This window comes from Oncorhynchus gorbuscha, linkage group LG01 (genome assembly GCF_021184085.1).
Source record: "Oncorhynchus gorbuscha isolate QuinsamMale2020 ecotype Even-year linkage group LG01, OgorEven_v1.0, whole genome shotgun sequence".
In the NCBI taxonomy this organism is placed as follows: domain Eukaryota; kingdom Metazoa; phylum Chordata; class Actinopteri; order Salmoniformes; family Salmonidae; genus Oncorhynchus; species Oncorhynchus gorbuscha.
The window spans coordinates 104501237-104520546 of NC_060173.1; the positions used below are offsets into that span (position 1 = coordinate 104501237).

At 38.6% G+C, this 19310-nt stretch overlaps 4 protein-coding genes across 4 annotated transcripts; 3 read left to right on the forward strand and 1 right to left on the reverse strand.

Annotated features, from left to right (window-relative positions):
- The first annotated feature begins 1314 nt into the window (after positions 1-1314).
- On the forward strand, positions 1315-2235 carry LOC124048141 (gamma-crystallin M3-like). The gene is made up of 3 exons (XM_046368613.1): positions 1315-1373; positions 1567-1815; positions 1910-2235. The coding sequence occupies exons 1-3, from the start codon at positions 1365-1367 to the stop codon at positions 2189-2191; spliced, it is 540 nt and encodes a 179-aa protein (XP_046224569.1). The 5' UTR covers positions 1315-1364; the 3' UTR covers positions 2192-2235.
- Positions 2236-6842: 4607 nt separating this feature from the next.
- On the forward strand, positions 6843-7876 carry LOC124048118 (gamma-crystallin M3-like). The gene is made up of 3 exons (XM_046368563.1): positions 6843-6928; positions 7109-7351; positions 7481-7876. Exons 1-3 carry the CDS (start codon positions 6917-6919, stop codon positions 7784-7786), a joined length of 561 nt encoding a protein of 186 aa, XP_046224519.1. The 5' UTR covers positions 6843-6916; the 3' UTR covers positions 7787-7876.
- Positions 7877-11811: 3935 nt separating this feature from the next.
- LOC124048163 (gamma-crystallin M3-like) lies at positions 11812-12758 on the forward strand. Its single transcript, XM_046368672.1, has 3 exons — positions 11812-11918; positions 12063-12305; positions 12429-12758. Exons 1-3 carry the CDS (start codon positions 11907-11909, stop codon positions 12708-12710), a joined length of 537 nt encoding a protein of 178 aa, XP_046224628.1. The 5' UTR covers positions 11812-11906; the 3' UTR covers positions 12711-12758.
- Positions 12759-16806: 4048 nt separating this feature from the next.
- Positions 16807-17865, reverse strand: LOC124048112 (gamma-crystallin M3-like). The gene is made up of 3 exons (XM_046368549.1): positions 17750-17865; positions 17286-17528; positions 16807-17165 (listed from the first exon to the last, which is right to left on the reverse strand). The coding sequence occupies exons 1-3, from the start codon at positions 17777-17779 to the stop codon at positions 16860-16862; spliced, it is 579 nt and encodes a 192-aa protein (XP_046224505.1). The 5' UTR covers positions 17780-17865; the 3' UTR covers positions 16807-16859.
- Positions 17866-19310: the final 1445 nt, after the last annotated feature.

Here is a 19310-nt window from a genome sequence, read left to right on the forward strand (position 1 = left end):
GAAGTTCCCGAGGTTTGATGTGACTATTTTTACACAAAATTATTGAAAAACATAAGAATTAGATGAAACATTACAACAAAGTAGGTTGAAGAAAAAAAATATATATATATATATATATATATATATATATATATATATATATATATATATATATATAAAATAACATTAAAAAAAATAAAACAAAGCAGGTCAATACCAACAGTGATGTAGTGGTAGAAAATAGGTGGGTAAACTCTGTTTGCCGGTCACGGTGAAAAAAGTAACACTCCCTTTACTTTCAATACATTTTTCTGCCAACGGTGGGTAAACTGTTGGGTAAACTGTGTTTACTTGCATTGACCCTGCACTACACCACTGGATCCCAACCTTAACCAAAGTTAGTGCCTTAAAGGGGCAATCTGCAGTTGCTACATCTATTTTTGTACTTATAAATATGTGATACACACTCCATGATGCTTGAAGAATATAACTTAGAAATGCCCTATGAGCTTAGTTGTCTTACCCCATCAGAACCAAAAACATAAGGTTATTTTACTATAATGTTTGTAAACAATGTGAATGTAAACAAACACTGTATAGCTTCAAAACATGGTTAAAACGATAATGTTGATATCATGGATGTTCTGTTCTTGCATCCATAGCTTTGTCTATGATTTTGAGTGGTTACATTTCTCCAGGCCAATCCCTCAGATTTGAATCTTTGTTTTTATTTCAGCAATGTTCTACATGCGATGTGCTAGACGGCTTGCTCAAGATTGTAATAAAAAAATTAAAATGGGGATGATTTGCTTGATCCTTCCTTGGTCCAGCTTTCTGCTCCTCTGATTGCAGCATCTTAAACACATATTTAATCTTTAAATGATTTCTGGTACCATCCCCAGGGTCCATATACTTCCCCTTCACTCCCCCTTGAAGAATGTGTTTGTTTCATATGATTGTGTTTTGCTTTTCGTGTATTGATGTGTGTATAGATATGTATAGTGTAATTGATGTGTATATAGATATGTATAATGTAATTTGTGTATATAGATATATATAGTGTCATTTATTTGTTCTTAATTGACTAACCTGTATAAATAAAGGTAAAAACACAAAAAAGATAGAACAGTCGATTCATTCGCTGCCCCCATGCACTTGTTCCCCATAGCAGCGGGTTTCAGTTGGCACTGCCCCAGATGCACACAATCTGGAAAAATAACCATTTACAAACTGATTTAACAAACTTTACAGCACGCTATGCTGTGTTGCTGAGTTAGGCATTAAAAACAATGGACCATTGATCATTTAGCAATCAAGTTGAGTATAAAAGTGACAGGGGAGGATGACTAAGCAAAGTACCAGTGTTGTCAGTGATAGGAGACGTCATGGGCAAGGTAGGATAACTATATATATTGTGGACGTCCATGGGTAGGTCAAAGACGCTGACGCAAACAATTCAATAGGTTATTAAGTAAAAATCATGTAAATTCTAAAATACAGAAATGTGAGTGAACACACCTAGATCGAGTTCACATTTATGTATGTGATCATATTTTAATAACTTTATAAAAAAACATAACTTCCTAGATCATCTTCTACGAGGACAAGAACTTCCAGGGTAGTTCCTATGAGGCCAGCAATGATTGCCCTGAGCTGACCTCCCACCTTAGCAGGTGCAACTCCTGCAGGGTTGAGAACGGCTGCTTTATGGTCTACGAGCACCCCAACTTCATGGGACACCAGATGCTGGTCAGAAGAGGAGAGTACCCCGACAACCAGCGGCTGATGGGCATGAGCCAGAGCGACTGCATCAGGTCCAGTCGTATGATCCCCATGGTAAGAAGAACTAACGTGTCATGGCTCAATTCAGTGTTGTTTATTTCATTTACCACACATGGATAAGAAATTCTAATCAAATTCCCCAAAACAGCACAAAGGAAACTTCAGGATGAGGATCTACGAGAAGGAGAACTTCGGAGGTCAGATGCACGAGATGATGGACGACTGTGACTCCATCCAGGGGCGTTACGGTATGTCAGACTGCCAGTCCTGCAACGTGATGGACGGCCACTGGCTGATGTACGAGCAGCCCCACTTCAGAGGCAGAATGATCTACCTGAGGCCTGGAGAATACAGGAGCCTGAGGGATATGGGCTTGGGCCCCGTGGACATGAGAATCGGCTCCACCAGACGTATCATAGACTCCTGTTAAACCCCCATCAAACTCCACCTAATAAATATATGCTTTTATCTGTTGTAAGACTTATGCTCTTTTACTTCCTTCACAACACGTGTTCAGTATTGTACTTGTATAATAGTGTAGACTTCATGTAGGAGCCTTACATCAATAGATACTGCATTAAGAATTCCCTTTCAACCAGATCTCGCATACTTGAGATGTACAATGCATATTTATTTTTTTAAAGGATTGTACTCTAGGTTTGAGAGATGTTCTGGTTAGGGTTCAATCCTGAGAATAAATCCCTTTTTCTCCCAGGTAACCCGGTATTTCCCACCAAAACCAGAAATGTAATTCTAAAGCTTTATAAAGCATTATTTATCATATAAATGTCTAGATTTGATTAGAGCTTTAATCAGCATGAACATAAAAATCTGATGCTATCTGAACCTGATGTGCCATATATTAAATACATTATTATGAGCCCTACTAACAACATTTAATGAGCCCAAGCCCAAAGAAGCCCAAATGATTGTGCCGTTATTCAATACATATGTGATATAGGCACATTACGCACGACAGAAAAACATAAAAGCCAATAGATGTAGCAAGCTATATATGTTCTCTTGGGTAAATAAATTAAACAAGCTTCAGTAGGCTAAACTTTTTTTAGTATCAACTGTATTACTGTACTGTATTATACTGTATTTTATGGACTGGAATTATACATCATTCAAACAATGATAAAGAATAAGAGAAAATGCAATACTGGTGCAGCACATGTTACCTATGAAGGTACAAGTATTGGCTAGCGAATTTGATTTTAATTCTGAAATACTGTATAATAGGGCTTATTTGTAAAAATTAGCAGGCTGACGCTTATAATACAGTTGAAGTCGGAAGTTTACGTACACCTTAGCCAACGACATTTAAACTCGGTTTTTCACAATTCCTGACATTTAATCCTAGGAAAAATTCCCTGTCTTAGGTCAGTTAAGGTCACCACTTTATTTTAAGAATGTGAAATGTTAGAATAATAGTAGAGAGAATGATTAATTTCAGTTTGTATTTCTTTCATCACATTCCCAGTGGGTCAGAAGTTTACATACATTCAATTAGTATTTGGTAACATTGCCTTTAAATTGTTTAACCTGGGTCAAACGTTTCAGGTAGCCTTCCACAAGCTTCCCACAATAAGTGGGGTGAATTTTGGCCCATTCATCCTGACAGAGCTGCTGTAACTGAGTCAGGTTTGTAGTCCTCCTTGCTCTCACACACTTTTTCAGGTCTTGCCACAACATTTCTATAGGATTGAGGTCAGGGCTTTGTGATGGCCACTCCAATACCTTGACTTTGTTGTCCTTAAGCCATTTTTCCACAACTTTGGAAGCATGCTTGGGGTCATTGTCCATTTGGAAGACCCATTTTCAGCCAAGCTTTAACTGATGTCTTGAGATGTTGCTTCAATATATCCACCAAATTCTCCTCACTTAATATGCCATCTATTTTGTGAAGTGCACCAGTCCTTCCTGTAGCAAACCACCCCCACAACATGATGCTGCCACTCCCGGGCTTCACGGATGGGATGGTGTTTTTCGGCTTGCAAGCCTCCCCCTTTTACCTCCAAATATAACAATGGTCATTATAGCCAAACAGTTCTATTTTTGTTTCATCAAACCAGAGGACATTTCTCCAAAAAGTACAATCTTTGTCCCCACGTGCAGTTGCAAACCGTAGTCTTTTTTGTACTTTTGTACCTGTTTCCAGCATCTTCACAAGGTCCTTTGCTGTTGTTCTGGGATTGATTCACACTTTTCGCACCAAAGTACGTTCATCTCAAGGAGACAGAACGCGTCTCCTTCCTGAGCGGTATGACGGCTGCGTGGTCCCATGGTGTTTATACTTGCGTACTATTGTTTGTACAGATGAGCCTACCTTCAGGCGTTTGGAAATTACTCCCAAGGATGAACCAGACTTGTGGAAGTCTACAATTTATTTTCTGAGGACTTGGCTGATTTCTTTTGATTTTCCTGTGATGTCAAGCAAAGAGGCAATAAGTTTGAAGGTAGTCCTTGAAATACATCCACAGGTACACCTCCGTTTGACTCAAATATATGTCAATTAGCCTATCAGAAGCTTCTAAAGCCATGGCATCATTTTCTGGAATTTTCCAAGCTGTTTAAAGGCACAGTCAACTTAGTGTATGTAAACTTCTGACCTACTGGAATTGTGATACAGTGAATTATAAGTGAAATAATCTGTCTGTGAACAATTGTTGGAAAATTACTTGTGTCATGCACAGAGCAGATGTCCTTACCGACTTGCCAAAACTATAGTTTGTTAACAAGACATTTGTGAGTGGTTGAAAAACGAGTTTTGATGACTTCAACCTAAGTGTATGTAAACTTCCAACTTCAACTGTACCTTTCATAATATTTCCCTGAATGTTATTAGCCTACCTCCTCTTTCTCTCTCTGTTGTTGCTTCATTCCTTTCTCACTTTCAACAGTTAATTGAAATACGTTTCATTGTCCTTATCTTCATCATTCAAATGACATCCTTGAATAATACAGGACTAGAATTAGATGCATAAGGCTTTCACTTCTGTTCATGAAGATTGAATGGTTACGGGTCTGAATAAATAACTGCTATATCCGTGAGTTCTATTGGCTGCTGTATTCCGCATTCAGCAAAAAAAATAGGTTGCGTCCCTGTTCAAATTCTGTATTGATATCAGAAATGCAAGACAAAAATTATGTCTAGCAAGCTATTCTAGTCTAGCTTTTCCGTGAAAGAGAGCTCAACCGTGCACTGATTTAAAGCAATGAAAGATATTCCAGTTATAGGCTGTTCTAAAACTCTGCAGCTGCAATAAAACATAAAACATCTTTATAATTCAAAAACAAGGTGACCCCCGAATGCCAGATGGAGATGGGTAAATTAGACAAGTATAAGGTCTTTATATTACTATAGCATAGGCTATGCTGCAGCAAATGTAGGCCTACATGTCACAACAACAACAAAAAGTTACCAAGATGAGATGATAGGTCTACACATGCATAGTGAACAGCGCTCCATACTGAGATGGCCTGTCTGTTCCCACCCTGAGCGTTGATGATTCATGCAGAGGCGTTAGAGAAGACAGATTTAGACATGTAATTTAACTGTTTCATTTCACGCCATGCTGTTCATATAAATAATGTATTATAATTGACTGGTTTCACAGTTATTTATCCCGGGAAAAGGACTGGTTTTGGGCGGTAAATCCTTGTAAATCACATAACCAGGCTTTTAAGCCTTGAGACAATTGAAACATGGATTGCAGTCAAGAACTGCAATGCTGCTGGGATTTTCATGCTCAACACTTTCCCATGTGTATCAAGAATGCTTTACCACCCAAAGGACATCCAGCCAACTTGACACAACTGTGGGAAGCATCGGATTCAACATGGGCCAGCATCCCCGTGGAACACTTTCGACCCCTTGTAGAGTCCATGTAACAACGAATTGAGGCTGTTCTGAGGGAAAAAGGGAGTGCAACTTAATGTTAGGAAGGTGTTCCTAATGTTTTGTTTCTTCAGTATATGTTTAAGTATTACAAAAGAGAAGTCAACATGTGGATACAGTATATGTTTAAGTATTACAAAAGAGAAGTCAACATGTGGATACAGTATATGGGAAGTTGGACAACAGGTTACTGAAACACCAGACATGTTTTTGTTTGACTCGGTGAGTGTCATATTTTTGTTAACTAACTTTTAAGCTAACCCTAACCTTATCCAGTCACTAGCATGCCTGACCAAAAACTTAACCTAACCCTGACCTTAAACTGGAGCTAGAATACTAACAGTTGTCCCGCTTCCCAAATGTTCACATGATGACATTTGAGAGTGAAAATAAGAGATTTTAGTATGTAATCCAAGAGAGTTAGTATGTAACATTAGTATGTAATCCAAGAGAGTTAGACTGGACTGTGTATGGAATGGACATGTTGCAATGCGATCGCGAATAAGGGAGTCTGACAACGTTACTGCTGGTGTAAATGTCCAATGTTTACTTCACCATTAGCATTTCATACGTGGTGCATCTTGTGTCACACTTAATGATGTCCCCATACACCCCACGTATAGTGTACTAGTTCCGGTGTAACCCCCGCCCATCTTCAGCCCCCTTCTTTTAATTTGAAACAACAACAATGGTCAATGTATCTCACAGGCCATTGTTCAACACCCATCTGTCTTCTTGTTTTGGAATGAACATAGTGGCCATACTTGGGACTGGGCTAGGGTTAGGCCAGAATAATGACAAAGTGTTAAGTATTTAATACCATATTTCTGAGGAATATGTTTCAGAATGTATTCGACAATAATGAATAAAGACAGACACGAATGTCAAGTTCAATCGCCATATTGCTATAATACCTGATGTAACAACCATATGTTTTTACATACGTAGAGTCAATAATATACACGATAGGTATAATACGTTGTCGTGAATGTTTAGAATCTTCTGTTTTACTCTTTATATGTTGAACACAATATGGACACCGATGCACCTGCGACAGAGATGCATACAGAGACAGATAATAACCCTTTGAGTCCACACTGAGCGGTAGGCCCTGTGCCGTGTTGTTGAGTCAGGACTTTACACAATGAGAGGCCACAGATTCTTTGGGTGTTGGACAGGTATAAAAGTTAGGGCTAACACAGACAGGAATTCAGTGCAGTCACAGTGCAGTCCTGAAGAACAAACGTCATCATGATGGGCAAGGTATGAATTTTCCCTCTGTTTCGTCTATCTATATGTGATAGACTGTTTGACAACAATTTCATAATGTCAGACATAGTTTCAGAGTAAATGTAGTTCAAGTTCAATTTTGATTTAGTTAATTATCTATTGTAGCTTCTCTCTTCATGACAGTATTACTCACAGACTCTATGTCATCCCCAGATCATCTTCTACGAGGACAAGAACTTCCAGGGTCGTTCCTATGAGACCAGCTCCGACTGCCCTGAGTTGACCTCCCACCTGAGCAGGTGCCACTCCTGCAGGGTTGAGAGCGGCAACTTCATGGTGTACGATCGCCCCAACTTCATGGGAAACCAGTACTTCATGAGGAGGGGAGAGTACTCTGACTACCAGAGTATGATGGGAATGAGGGAATGCATCAGGTCCTGCCGCATGATCCCCATGGTAGGTTGAACTTAGATTAATCTTTGAAAATAAAGTATGTTTTGATGGTGGTATTCTCATACAAAATGAGTTTGTTAATAATTTCACTGATCAATAAAGTAACCCTATGATGTTCTTTCCTCCTAACAGCACCGTGGAAACTACAAGATGAGGATCTACGAGAGGGAGAACTTCGGGGGTCAGATGCACGAGATGATGGACGACTGTGACTCCATCCAGGAGCGTTACCGTATGTCAGACTGCCAGTCCTGCAACGTAATGGACGGCCACTGGCTGATGTACGAGCAGCCCCACTTCAGAGGCAGGCAGATGTACATGAGGCCTGGAGAGTACAGGAGCTTCAAGGATATGGGCATGGGAATGGGAGGCATGGGCAGCACGAGTGGCATGAGGTGCATGAGCATGAAGCGTATCATGGACAACATGTCTATGTAAATGCTCCAATGTTTAATGAAAAATGTATTTCTGTTTGGTCTCTGTGGGACGATTCATGAAAGGTTAAAAAAATAAAAAATAAAAACAAAATTGAGTTTGAGTGATTTGTTATCAGTAACATGGTATATTTACTTTAATTGAAATACCACATAAAATGTTGTTAAAAATCATAACTATCTACTACATACTAATACAAAATATATTGTTATACAAAAAAGCAATAAATAAAATACGTACAAATAATAAGAAAATAATATAAAGAGTGAAAAAGGAGCATTTTTGTGCTTTTGAAAAGGAACAACATTTTGAGACATGGTTACTTAACCTACATTTACAGAAAAAAATATAGTTGAATTTGATTTACTTCAACATAATTACATCTATAACAATTGGTGTATAATTAAAAACATAAATTAATTTTACAAGCTAGCTAGTTTCATCACCATAAAATAGTTGCTTACAATACTTTTATCAAAATAGTTTGTGAATTGTGACGTAGAAGTCCGTCACTGGCCGCATTTGGTTCTTGAACGCACGCACACATTCATCACTCCTCCCTGCTCTGTTATAAGATAAGTTAACCATGTGGGTCAACACACAAATTAACTTCTGTCTTAGTACATACATTTCACACTTGTCAGTGATCATATTTAAGATAAGCGATATGTATTATACTTATCTATGTTGTGGATAAGCGCATTGTTTGTTTGTTTGTTTGTTTGTTCTGTTCCCTCTCAATCTCTATCTCTGTAGCTTCCGGGTATGCTGAATAAGGACCCGAGCAAAGGGAATTGGGCTGACTTTGTAGTGCCTGTCCCAAATGGCTCATTAATCTAAATGTGCATATTGAAAGACACTGTCAGTAGTGATGTCATTTTGTAAATGTTATGTTGTGATATTGTTTCATAAACATGTTGCAATGTATATACTTTAGTATGTTTGTTTAGTTAAATGGAAAATGTAGGTCTGTATAGGTAATTGCTTAATTAATTAATTAGTGTTAATTGTTCTGATGGGAGGGGCTAGCCCTACAAAATGAGCCTCTCTTTCAGTTCATTGAGAGGCATTTTGGATTGAGCTGTAAATGGGGTAGCATTGGTTTTTATTTTATTTGTTTTTTTATTATTTATTTTTTATTATTATTATTATTATTTTTAAAGCTGGCCCATAAGGTATATGTTTGATGGTAGTACTGTTGTTTTTGTTCCGGAATCACTTTGTAAATAAACACCCTGAAGCGCAGAAGAACATTTGCGTCTCCGCCATCTTTTTATTTTGATAGAGGTTAGGTTTTCCAGTATAGCCTTCTGGCCGACTCTACGTGACATGAATAAATGGATTGTCGAGTACTATAGGAAGGCACAAGGACTACCTTAAAGGTGCAATATGCAGAAATCGCATGCAATTTCCTGGTTGCAAAAATTCTAATAGTTTGCCTAATTTCAGTTTTTTTGACAGTGTTGAAAATCATTATTCAATCTAAACCGCTGTGAAATATATTTTTTATATCCAAAATAATTGGATTTTCAGCTGTTTGAATGCTGGTGTACGCAAAAACTAAACTTAATGGGAAGCATAGAAATAGCACATATAGAACAGATCTACCGCTTCTTGGACTTGCTTTCAATCAAAATTAAAGATCTATAAGTCACACAAATTGCAGTTATTGCTCTTGCTAAGAAGCTATGTTTGTTTCTTTTTGAGCATTTTAATTGAAAACAATCACATGAAGTTACTTAATTGTTACCTAGAAATGATTTGATATTGAGATAAAAATAGCTGCATTGGACCTTTAATGAAAGCAAATAATTAGACATGTAATATGTCCTGAAGATTGTAACAGTTGCCTGTTAAAAAATTTTTTTTGCATGTTTTGTGTTAAACTCTCCGCGGTTACACCAGCAGTGGTGAAATGGGGATGGGTACGTGGAATTGGGAATTCACAAAGTGAAAATCTCTGTTATTAGTTGTTACTGGCTGATAAGATGTCAAACAATCTTACCATAAAAATATTAACTGTTTCAACTTTAAAAGATTAGTTACCAGACTTAAATAAAATGTTATATTGTCTGTTATTCATTTTTTTCCAATCTCAACTTGATTTCCTGATTTGACATCACTTTTGATAGCATTTCAACAAAGCAGTGTATTACGTATCTATATTTCAAAGTTACCCTGCTGCCTTTATGCTAATAAAAGTTGTTCAAATAGCTGATGCAAAGAAAAACGTTAAGTTGCCAACAATGGAGCGGTTATGTACAGTAGCTTCAACTTCAACAAAATATACCATTATTAATCCTCAAATCAGACAATACATGCAATTTTCCAACACCATCAAGTGCATACATCTTCACCACTTACAGTGCATTTGGAAAGTAATTCAGAAACCTTGACTTCTTCCACATGTTGTTACGTTATAGCCTTATTCTAAAATTGAATAAATTGTTTTTTCCCCTCATCAATCTACACACAATACCCCATAATGACAAAGCAAAAACTGTTTTTTAATATATTTTTTTGCAAAATTATTTTAAAAAAGAATAAACTGAAATATCACATTTACACAGGGGCGCATCTTAATTTAAGAAGTGGGGGGGGGGGGGTATTATATATACATACAGAAATGGCTCTTTGCTAAGAATGAATTTTTGTTTCATTTTGACCATTTGAATTGAATTCTATCACAGTAAGGTACTTAATTGTTACCCAGAAATGATTTGATATTGAGATAGAAATGGCTGCATTGGGCCTCCTTACGAGTATTCGTTAGAAGACCGATTTTAGGGAAGTCTCATGGTCTGACTAACATCGCTGTAGCTCGAACACCTTCCACCATAGATGCAGAAGGCCGACATAGGAAAATGCTGAGGATTTAAACTGATGGATTTTGATGGGGATTTTTAAATCATGTTACTCTTCATCCCATTCATCCCTCCTAACGGCTTAGACTTTTAGAGGTTGAAGCAAATATAGTATAATAATTAGGCAATAACAAAAACCAAAGGCCAGAATAAAACATCCTAAAGCAAGGTTTCCAAGACTACAGAATATGTTACAGTGTTCTACGATGGCTTAATCCTAATTTAACGCCTTAGCTTCGACTTTTACAAAAGTCATACACTGAATTGGAGTTTTAGGTTATAGATTGAGGTATGTAAGCAGAATTCAAGTTAGCATTCTGCCCCAGGAAATGATGCATAGTGGTCCTGTGTGACTCATTTGGTAGGAGCATTTCCATAGCAACGTCAGGGTCGTGGGTTCAACTGCTCCTGGGGTCACCCATGTGAAAATGTATTCTTTCACTGATGAAAGTCTCTTTGGACAGAAGTGTCTGCTGAATAGCAAATACCATGTTATAATTCATATGAACACTGCAGTGATAAATATGGGGAATTCAAGCTATCTTACACCTCGAATACAGAGAAAATGAGGCAGTGAACTATAGGGAAGATTATAGGTCATCTTTTATGGTTGAATGAGGGAAATATATCATTAATACATTTATAATCAATTATAAATGTTCTGGCAATTTCATTTTCTTTAAGAGTGACTATTTAACGACACTGTAATATGTATCTATTAATATCACATCCATCAAACTATGTGATTGTTATCTATTTTCTTAACTCATTTGTTTGCATCTATACACAGTAGTTATCTGGCATGTGAAACCAAAATGAAAGCTGTTGGTATAGATTTATATTATTTTTATTTTTATCTATAGCATTAAAAATGAACTTTTAAAAATGAAAATTGTATTTTTACCTATAGCATTAAACATGAACTCAAGCAAAATAACACTTTTACTGAACATGTTTCACTAAATACCTGGTGTGTTTTGAAATGTGTAAAACAGACCATTGTATACTGCTTTGAAAAGATCAGTTGTATTGACTTCTAAATGGAAAAACCCATTCTAAAGTCTTCTAGGGACCCAGTCACATGGAAATGTAGGGAAAGCACTTCAGCACTCTACAGGCCTCTATACTGTGTTGCTGGGTCAGGGGTTTACACAATGGGACACACAGATTCTTTGGCTTAGGTCAGGTATAAAAGTAAGTGTTAAAACAGGCAGGACACCAGTGAAGCAGCAGCACAGCTCAAAGAAACAACCGCAACCATGATGGGCAAGGTAGGCAGAGTGTTTCATCCTATAATTTTAAATTGTATATGTAATGCTTGACTAATGGCTGGTTAAGGAAATCATAATTGCAATAGCTTTCAAAATATTTATTTGCTAATAATATTTCCATGTATTTTATTGTTGTGTTTTCAGATCATCTTCTACGAGGACAAGAACTTCCAGGGTCGTTCTTATGAGACCAGCCAGGACTGCCCTGACATGTCCTCCTACCTGAGCAAGTGCCACTCCTGCAGGGTTGAGAGCGGCAACTTCATGGTGTACGATCGCCCCAACTTCATGGGAAACCAGTACTTCATGAAGAGGGGAGAGTATTCTGACTACCAGAGTATGATGGGAATGAATGACTGCATCAGGTCCAGCCGCATGATCCCCATGGTTGGTTGAAAATATGTCATCTTAAAATAGAATAATCTTGTTATTGAAAATAAAACTCTCCTATTACACAAGTTTAACATATAATTTCTCTGATCAATGAAACCTGTTTTTTCTTCCTAACAGCACCGTGGAAATTACAAGATGAGGATCTATGAGAGGGAGAACTTCGGAGGTCAGATGCACGAGATGAGCGAGGACTGTGACTCCATCCAGGAGCGTTACCGTATGTCCGACTGCCAGTCCTGCAACGTGATGGATGGCCACTGGCTGATGTACGAGCAGCCCCACTTCAGAGGCAGGCAGATGTACATGAGGCCTGGAGAGTACAGGAGCTTCAGGGATATGGGTATGAGTGGAATGAGGTTCATGAGCATGAGGCGTATCATGGACAACATGTCTATGTAAATTCCTCAAATGTATGAAAATTGTTGATTAAATTGTTTTCAAATTCTATAACTGCTAAATTGTCTTCTTTTGTGATTATTACACTCAGAGCACTCCATGTTTAAGCCTTTCACTATTTCACTCCCTGCATCTTTAACATGTCAAAGTTTACGTGTCCTGTAGACATGAATGTGTACAATAGATGAATGCTGGATGTAAAATAATATCCAGTGATATCTCAGATCTTTACATGCTATTTTGCGATACACAATTTTAAGGATTTTCAAAGAAACTTTCAAAATCAAAATAACAGACTAAAACAATGATTATAGGGTGAGAGGAACATTGGCAACAATTCATTTGCATTTGTTTACAAAATCGTATATCTATGAAACCAGTCAAGGTGTAATTACACATATCGCAAACAAGTATAAAAGTTGTAAGTACTATGTATCAATGTGTAGCTACAGTGCCTAGTGAAAGTCTACACATCCCTTGCAAAGCCTTACAATGTCATCTAAAAATATAATTATATTAGACAAAAATTAGACAAAAATTATAGAATATTTTCCAAATTATTTGTTCTATTTTATTTTGTATTAGGAACATTTTCTATAATTTTTCTTTCATTTTGAAAAAGAGAAGGTTCAAATCAAATCAAATCAAATCAGGTTGTGTAGATTGGTAGGAAAAATATAAAATGCATGTATTTAGCTACACATTTAGGTACACATTTAGGTGCAGTAGGTACAATACACATTTAGGTCTACATTTAGGTGCAATACACATTTAGGTCTACATTTAGGTACAATACACATTTAGGTCTACATGTAGGTACAATACACATTTAGGTACAATACACATTTAGGTACAATACACATTTAGGTCTACATTTAGGTACAATACACATTTAGGTCTACATTTAGGTACAATACACATTTAGGTCTACATTTAGGTACAATACACATTTAGGTCTACATTTAGGTACAATACACATTTAGGTACACATTTAGGTACAATACACATTTAGGTACACATTTAGGTACAATACACATTTAGGTACACATTTAGGTACAATACACATTTAGGTACACAATTAGGTACAGTACACATTTAGGTACACAATTAGGTACAGTACACATTTAAGTACACAATTAGGTACAGTACACATTTAGGTACACAAAGGTACAGTACACATTTAGGTACACACTTAGGTACAGTACACATTTAGGTACACATGAAGGTACAGTACACATTTAGGTACACAATTAGGTACAGTACACATTTAGGTACACTTCTATTTTTATTTTATTTATTTCACATTTATTTAACCAGATAGGCTAGTTGAGAACAAGTTTTCATTTACAACTGCGACCTGGCCAAGATAAAGCAAAGCAGTGCAACACAAACAACAACACAGAGTTACACATGGAATAAACAAACATACAGTCAATAATACAATAGAAAAAGTCTATATACAGTGTGTACAAATGAGGTAAGATAATGGCAGAAAGGCAATAAATAGGCCATAGTGGCGCAATTATTACATTATGGCAAATTAAACACTGGGGTGATAGATGTGCAGAAGATGAGTGTACAAGTAGAGATACTGGGGTGCAAAGGAGCAAAATCCAATCATTGGCAGCAGGGAACTGGAAGGAAAGGCGGCCGAAGGAGGAATTTTGATTTGGGGGTGACCTGTGAAGTATACCTGCTGGAGCGCGTGCTACGGGTGGGTGCTGCTATGGTGACCAGTGAGATAAGGCAGGGCTTTACCTAGCAGAGACTTGTAGATGACCTGGAGCCAGTGGGTTTGGCGACGAATATGAAGCAAGGGCCAGCCAACGAGAGCATACAGGTCGCAGTGGTGGGAAGTATATGGGACTTTGGTGACAAAACAGATGGCACTGTGATAGACTGCATCAAATTTGTTGAGTAGAGTGTTGGAGGCTATTTTGTAAATGACATTGCCAAAGTCAAGGATCGGTAGGATGGTAGGATGGTATGTTTGGGAGCATGAGTGAAGGATGCTTTGTTGCCAAATAGGAAGCCGATTCTAGATTTAATTTTGGATTGGAGACGCTTAATCTGAGTCTTGAAGGAGAGTTTACAGTCTAGCCAGACACCTTGGTATTTGTAGTTGTAGTTAGAACTGTCCAGAGTAGTGATGCTGGACAGGCGGGCAGGTGAGGGCAGAGACCGGTTGAAAAGCATGCATTCAGTTTTACTTGCATTTAAGAGCAGTTGGAGGCCACGGAAGGAGTGTTGTATGGCATTGAAGCTCGTCTGGAGGTTAGTTAACAGAGTGTCCAACGAAGGGCCAGAAGTATACAGAATGGTGTCGTCTGCAGAGAGGTGGAACAGAGAGTCACCAGCAGCAAGAGCAACATCATTGATGTATACAGAGAATAGAGTTGGCCCGAGGATTGAACCATGTGGCAACCCCATAGAGACTGCCAGAGGTCCGGACAACAGGCCCTCCGATTTGACACACTGACCTGTCTGAGAAGTAGTTGGTGAACCAGGCGAGGCAGTCATTTGAGAACCAAGGCTGTTGAGTCTGCCGATAAGAATGTGGTGATTGACAGCATCGAAATCCTTGGCCAGGTCGATGAATACAGCTGCACATTATTGTCTCTTATCGATGGCGGTTATGATATCGTTTAGGACCTTGAGCGTGGCTGAGGTGCACCCATGACCAGCTCGGAAACCAGATTACATAGCGGAGAAGGTACGGTGAGATTCGAAATGGTCAGTGTTCTGTTTGTTAACTTGGCTTTCGAAGACCTTAGAAAGGCATGGTAGGATAGATATAGGTCTGTAGCAGTTTGGGTCTAGAGTGTCTCCTCTTTGAAGAGGGGGATGACCGCGGCAGCTTTCCAATCTTTGGGGATCTCAGACAATACGATAGAGGTTGAACAGGCTAGTAATAGGGGTTGCAACAATTTTGGCAGTTAATTTTAAAAGAGGGGGTCCAGATTGTCTAGCCCGGCTGATTTGTAGGGTCCAGATTTTGCAACTCTTTCAGAACATCAGCTATCTGAATTTGGGTGAAGGAGAAATAGGGGAGGCTTGGGCAAGTTACTGTGGGGATTGCAGGGCTGTTGACCGGGTTAGGGGTAGCTAGGTGGAAAGCATGGCCACCCGTAGAAAAATGCTTGTTGAAATTCTCAATTATCGCTTCTTGAAATTCTAAATTTTTAACACATTTAGGTACAGTACACATTTAGGTACAGTACACATTTAGGTGCACATTTAGGTACAGTACACATTTACAGTAGGTACAGTACACGTTTTGGTACACATTGAGGTACAATACATATTTAGGTAAACATTTATGTAAAGCACAAATGTAGATACAGTACACTACACATTTAGGTACAAATGTAGGTACTGTACACAGTAAGGTACATATGTAGGTACACATTTAGGTACACATTTAGGTACTGTACACAGTAAGGTACATATGTAGGTACACATTTAGGTACACATTGTTACATAGTACTTATTTTCTTCTACTTTTATACTTACTTTTGTAGATATTAGATAAGGAAACCAATGCTAATTCATTGTGGCTCACATTCCCCTCACCCTATATTTATTGTTTTCGATAACTGTTACCTTGATTTTGAAAGTTTGTTTATTTGAAAATCCTTAAAATTGTGCACTGCAAAATAGCATGGCAGGATCGAGTAATATGTTCTAAATTAAAGATCTGAGATATCACTGGATATTATTTTACATCTAGCCTACAGTACATTAGGCTCCAAAGTGGTGCAGTAGTTTAAGGCAATGCATCTCAATGCTTGAGGTGTCACTGCAGACACTCTGGTTCGATTCCAGGCTGCATTACATCCGGATGTGATTGTGAGTCCCATAGGGTGGCGCACAATTGGCCCAGCGTTGTCCGGGTTTGGCAGGTGTAGGCCGTCATTGTAAATAAGAATTTGTTCTTAACTGACTTAACTAATTAAATACAGTTTTTTTAAATCTACTGTACATAATCATATCTACACAGAAACTTTGAAATGTTAAAGATGTGGGGAGTGAAATAGTGAAACGCTCAAACATGAAATGCTCTGACTAAAAGCATCACAAACAGAAGACAATTTAGCAGTTTTGAAATTGGAACAAATTTAATCAACAATGTTCATACAACATTTGAAGAATTTACATAGACATGTTGTCCATGATACGCCTCATGCTCATGAACCTCATGCCACTCGTGCTGCCCATGCCTCCCATTCCCATGCCCATATCCTTGAAGCTCCTGTACTCTCCAGGCCTCATGTACATCTGCCTGCCTCTGAAGTGGGGCTGCTCAAACATCAGCCAGTGGCCGTCCATCACGTTGCAGGACTGGCAGTCTGACATACGGTAACGCTCCTGGATGGAGTCACAGTCGTCCATCATCTCGTGCATCTGACCCCCGAAGTTCTCCCTCTCGTAGATCCTCATCCTGAAGTTTCCACGATGCTGTTAGGAGGAAAGAACAGGTTCCCTTGTTCAGATAAATGATTTATAAACTTGTGTGATATGAGAGATTTCTAATTCAATGACAAGATTATTCTAGTTTAAGATTAAATCTCAACCTACCATGGGGATCATGCGGCAGGACCTGAAACCATCGCCCATTCCCATCATACTCTGGTAGTCTGAGTACTCTCCCCTCTTCATGAAGTACTGGTTTCCCATGTAGTTGGGGCGCTCGTACATCATGAAGCATCCACTCTGGACCCTGCAGGATTGGCACCTGCTCATGTAGGAGGAAATGTCGGGGCAGTCGGAGCTGCACTCATAAGAGCGGCCCTGGAAGTTTCTGTCCTCGTAGAAGGTGGCCTGAAAATAAAATAGAATAATTTATTGAAATTAAACAATTGTACAAAACAAACATTTTAGATACATTTGCGATGCTATTCAGTCACAATGGTAACCAGGTTATCGGGATAAGTACAACTATCATGTTGTAGTTTAGGGTGCTAGAGCATTGCAGCCCTTTTGTAGAACAATCTATGAAAATGAAAGAATAAGTTTAAAAAAACAAACTTCCCCGTGCTTACCCTGCCCATGTTCATGCTGGTGTTGGACATGTTTGCTCACTGTACTGCTGGTTGCTGCTCCTGAACTGACTACCTACCGGGTTTAACCCTTTCTTTTATACCTGACCAAACCTAAAGAATCCCTAGCTCCATTGTTCAAACCCCTGACCCAGCACCATGCTATAGAGGCCTATTGAGGCCACATTTCCAGGGACTGGATCCCTCACTGTCTTTAGAAAGGCTGCTTCTCAATTGGCTGTTTCTCAAACAAAGTAACATAAAGACTTTTGAGAGTAGCTAGTAACAGCCTTGAAATGGAAGGGTCTCCATACATTGAGCATTACTTTAAAAAAAAAAGATTGTACATGATTTAAGACATTTAAAATAAATTACACATTTTGACTTAAATGGGAAATCTACAGTTGAAACAATAACAAAGCACACCCCACCTCTGTGTTGGTAAAAAGCTGAAAGATGTGTCTGGAGAAATGTAATCACTCTCAGATTCATAGACAGAGCTCTGTATTTAAGAACTGACTATCCAATATATGATAATTACTGTTTTAAACATGTTTGGAGGCTATACAGCATTTGTTCATATGTATAATATTTACAAACATTGGATTCAAACAAGCTCATATTGTGGATTCTGATGGGGAACAACAGTTAAACTAAAGTCATGATGCATTTATAAGTTATATTCTTCAAGAATCAATGTATATTTTGTTCAAAGTGGCTTAACGTAGACCGACATTCCTACTCATTGAAATGACGTGGAAACAACATTGATTCAACCAGTGTGTGCCTAGTGGGTAACCAGTGTGTGCCTAGTGGGTAACCAGTGTGTGCCTAGTGGGTAACCAGTGTGTGCCTAGTGGGTAACCAGTGTGTGCCTAGTGGGTAACCAGTGTGTACCTAGTGGGTAACCAGTGTGTGTCTAGTGGGTAACCAGTGTGTGCCTAATGGGTAACCAGTGTGTGTCTAGTGGGTAACCAGTGTGTGCCTAGTGGGTAACCAGTGTGTGTCTAGTGGGTAACCAGTGTGTGCCTAGTGGGTAACCAGTGTGTGCCTAGTGGGTAACCAGTGTGTGTCTAGTGGGTAACCAGTGTGTGCCTAGTGGGTAACCAGTGTGTGTCTAGTGGGTAACCAGTGTGTACCTAGTGGGTAACCAGTGTGTACCTAGTGGGTAACCAGTGTGTGCCTAGTGGGTAACCAGTGTGTGCCTAGTGGGTAACCAGTGTGTACCTAGTGGGTAACCAGTGTGTACCTAGTGGGTAACCAGTGTGTGCCTAGTGGGTAACCAGTGTGTGCCTAGTGGGTATCCAGTGTGTGCCTAGTGGGTAACCAGTGTGTGCCTAGTGGGTATCCAGTGTGTGCCTAGTGGGTAACCAGTGTGTGCCTAGTGGGTATCCAGTGTGTGCCTAGTGGGTAACCAGTGAATACATCATTAAAAGTGAGTTGTTACTTAACTATCCTTTATAGTTGATAACTGTGATACTAAATACATTTGTATAAAACTTACAATCGTATTATGTATTTCTAAATCAAATACATCAGTAATGTATTAATTTGTTAATTAAAT

Excerpts from the sequence above, each read along its gene's own strand:
- LOC124048141 (XM_046368613.1), top strand. Across the intron at positions 1,816-1,909 it reads CCAGTCGTATGATCCCCATG|CACAAAGGAAACTTCAGGAT; the intron begins GTAAGAAGAACT and ends TCCCCAAAACAG.
- LOC124048112 (XM_046368549.1), bottom strand. The coding sequence starts at position 17,779 with ATGTCCAACACCAGCATGAACATGGGCAGG. Across the intron at positions 17,529-17,749 it reads CCAGCATGAACATGGGCAGG|GCCACCTTCTACGAGGACAG; the intron begins GTAAGCACGGGG and ends TTTTATTTTCAG. Across the intron at positions 17,166-17,285 it reads CCTGCCGCATGATCCCCATG|CATCGTGGAAACTTCAGGAT; the intron begins GTAGGTTGAGAT and ends TCCTCCTAACAG.
- LOC124048163 (XM_046368672.1), top strand. Across the intron at positions 12,306-12,428 it reads CCAGCCGCATGATCCCCATG|CACCGTGGAAATTACAAGAT; the intron begins GTTGGTTGAAAA and ends TCTTCCTAACAG.
- LOC124048118 (XM_046368563.1), top strand. Across the intron at positions 7,352-7,480 it reads CCTGCCGCATGATCCCCATG|CACCGTGGAAACTACAAGAT; the intron begins GTAGGTTGAACT and ends TCCTCCTAACAG.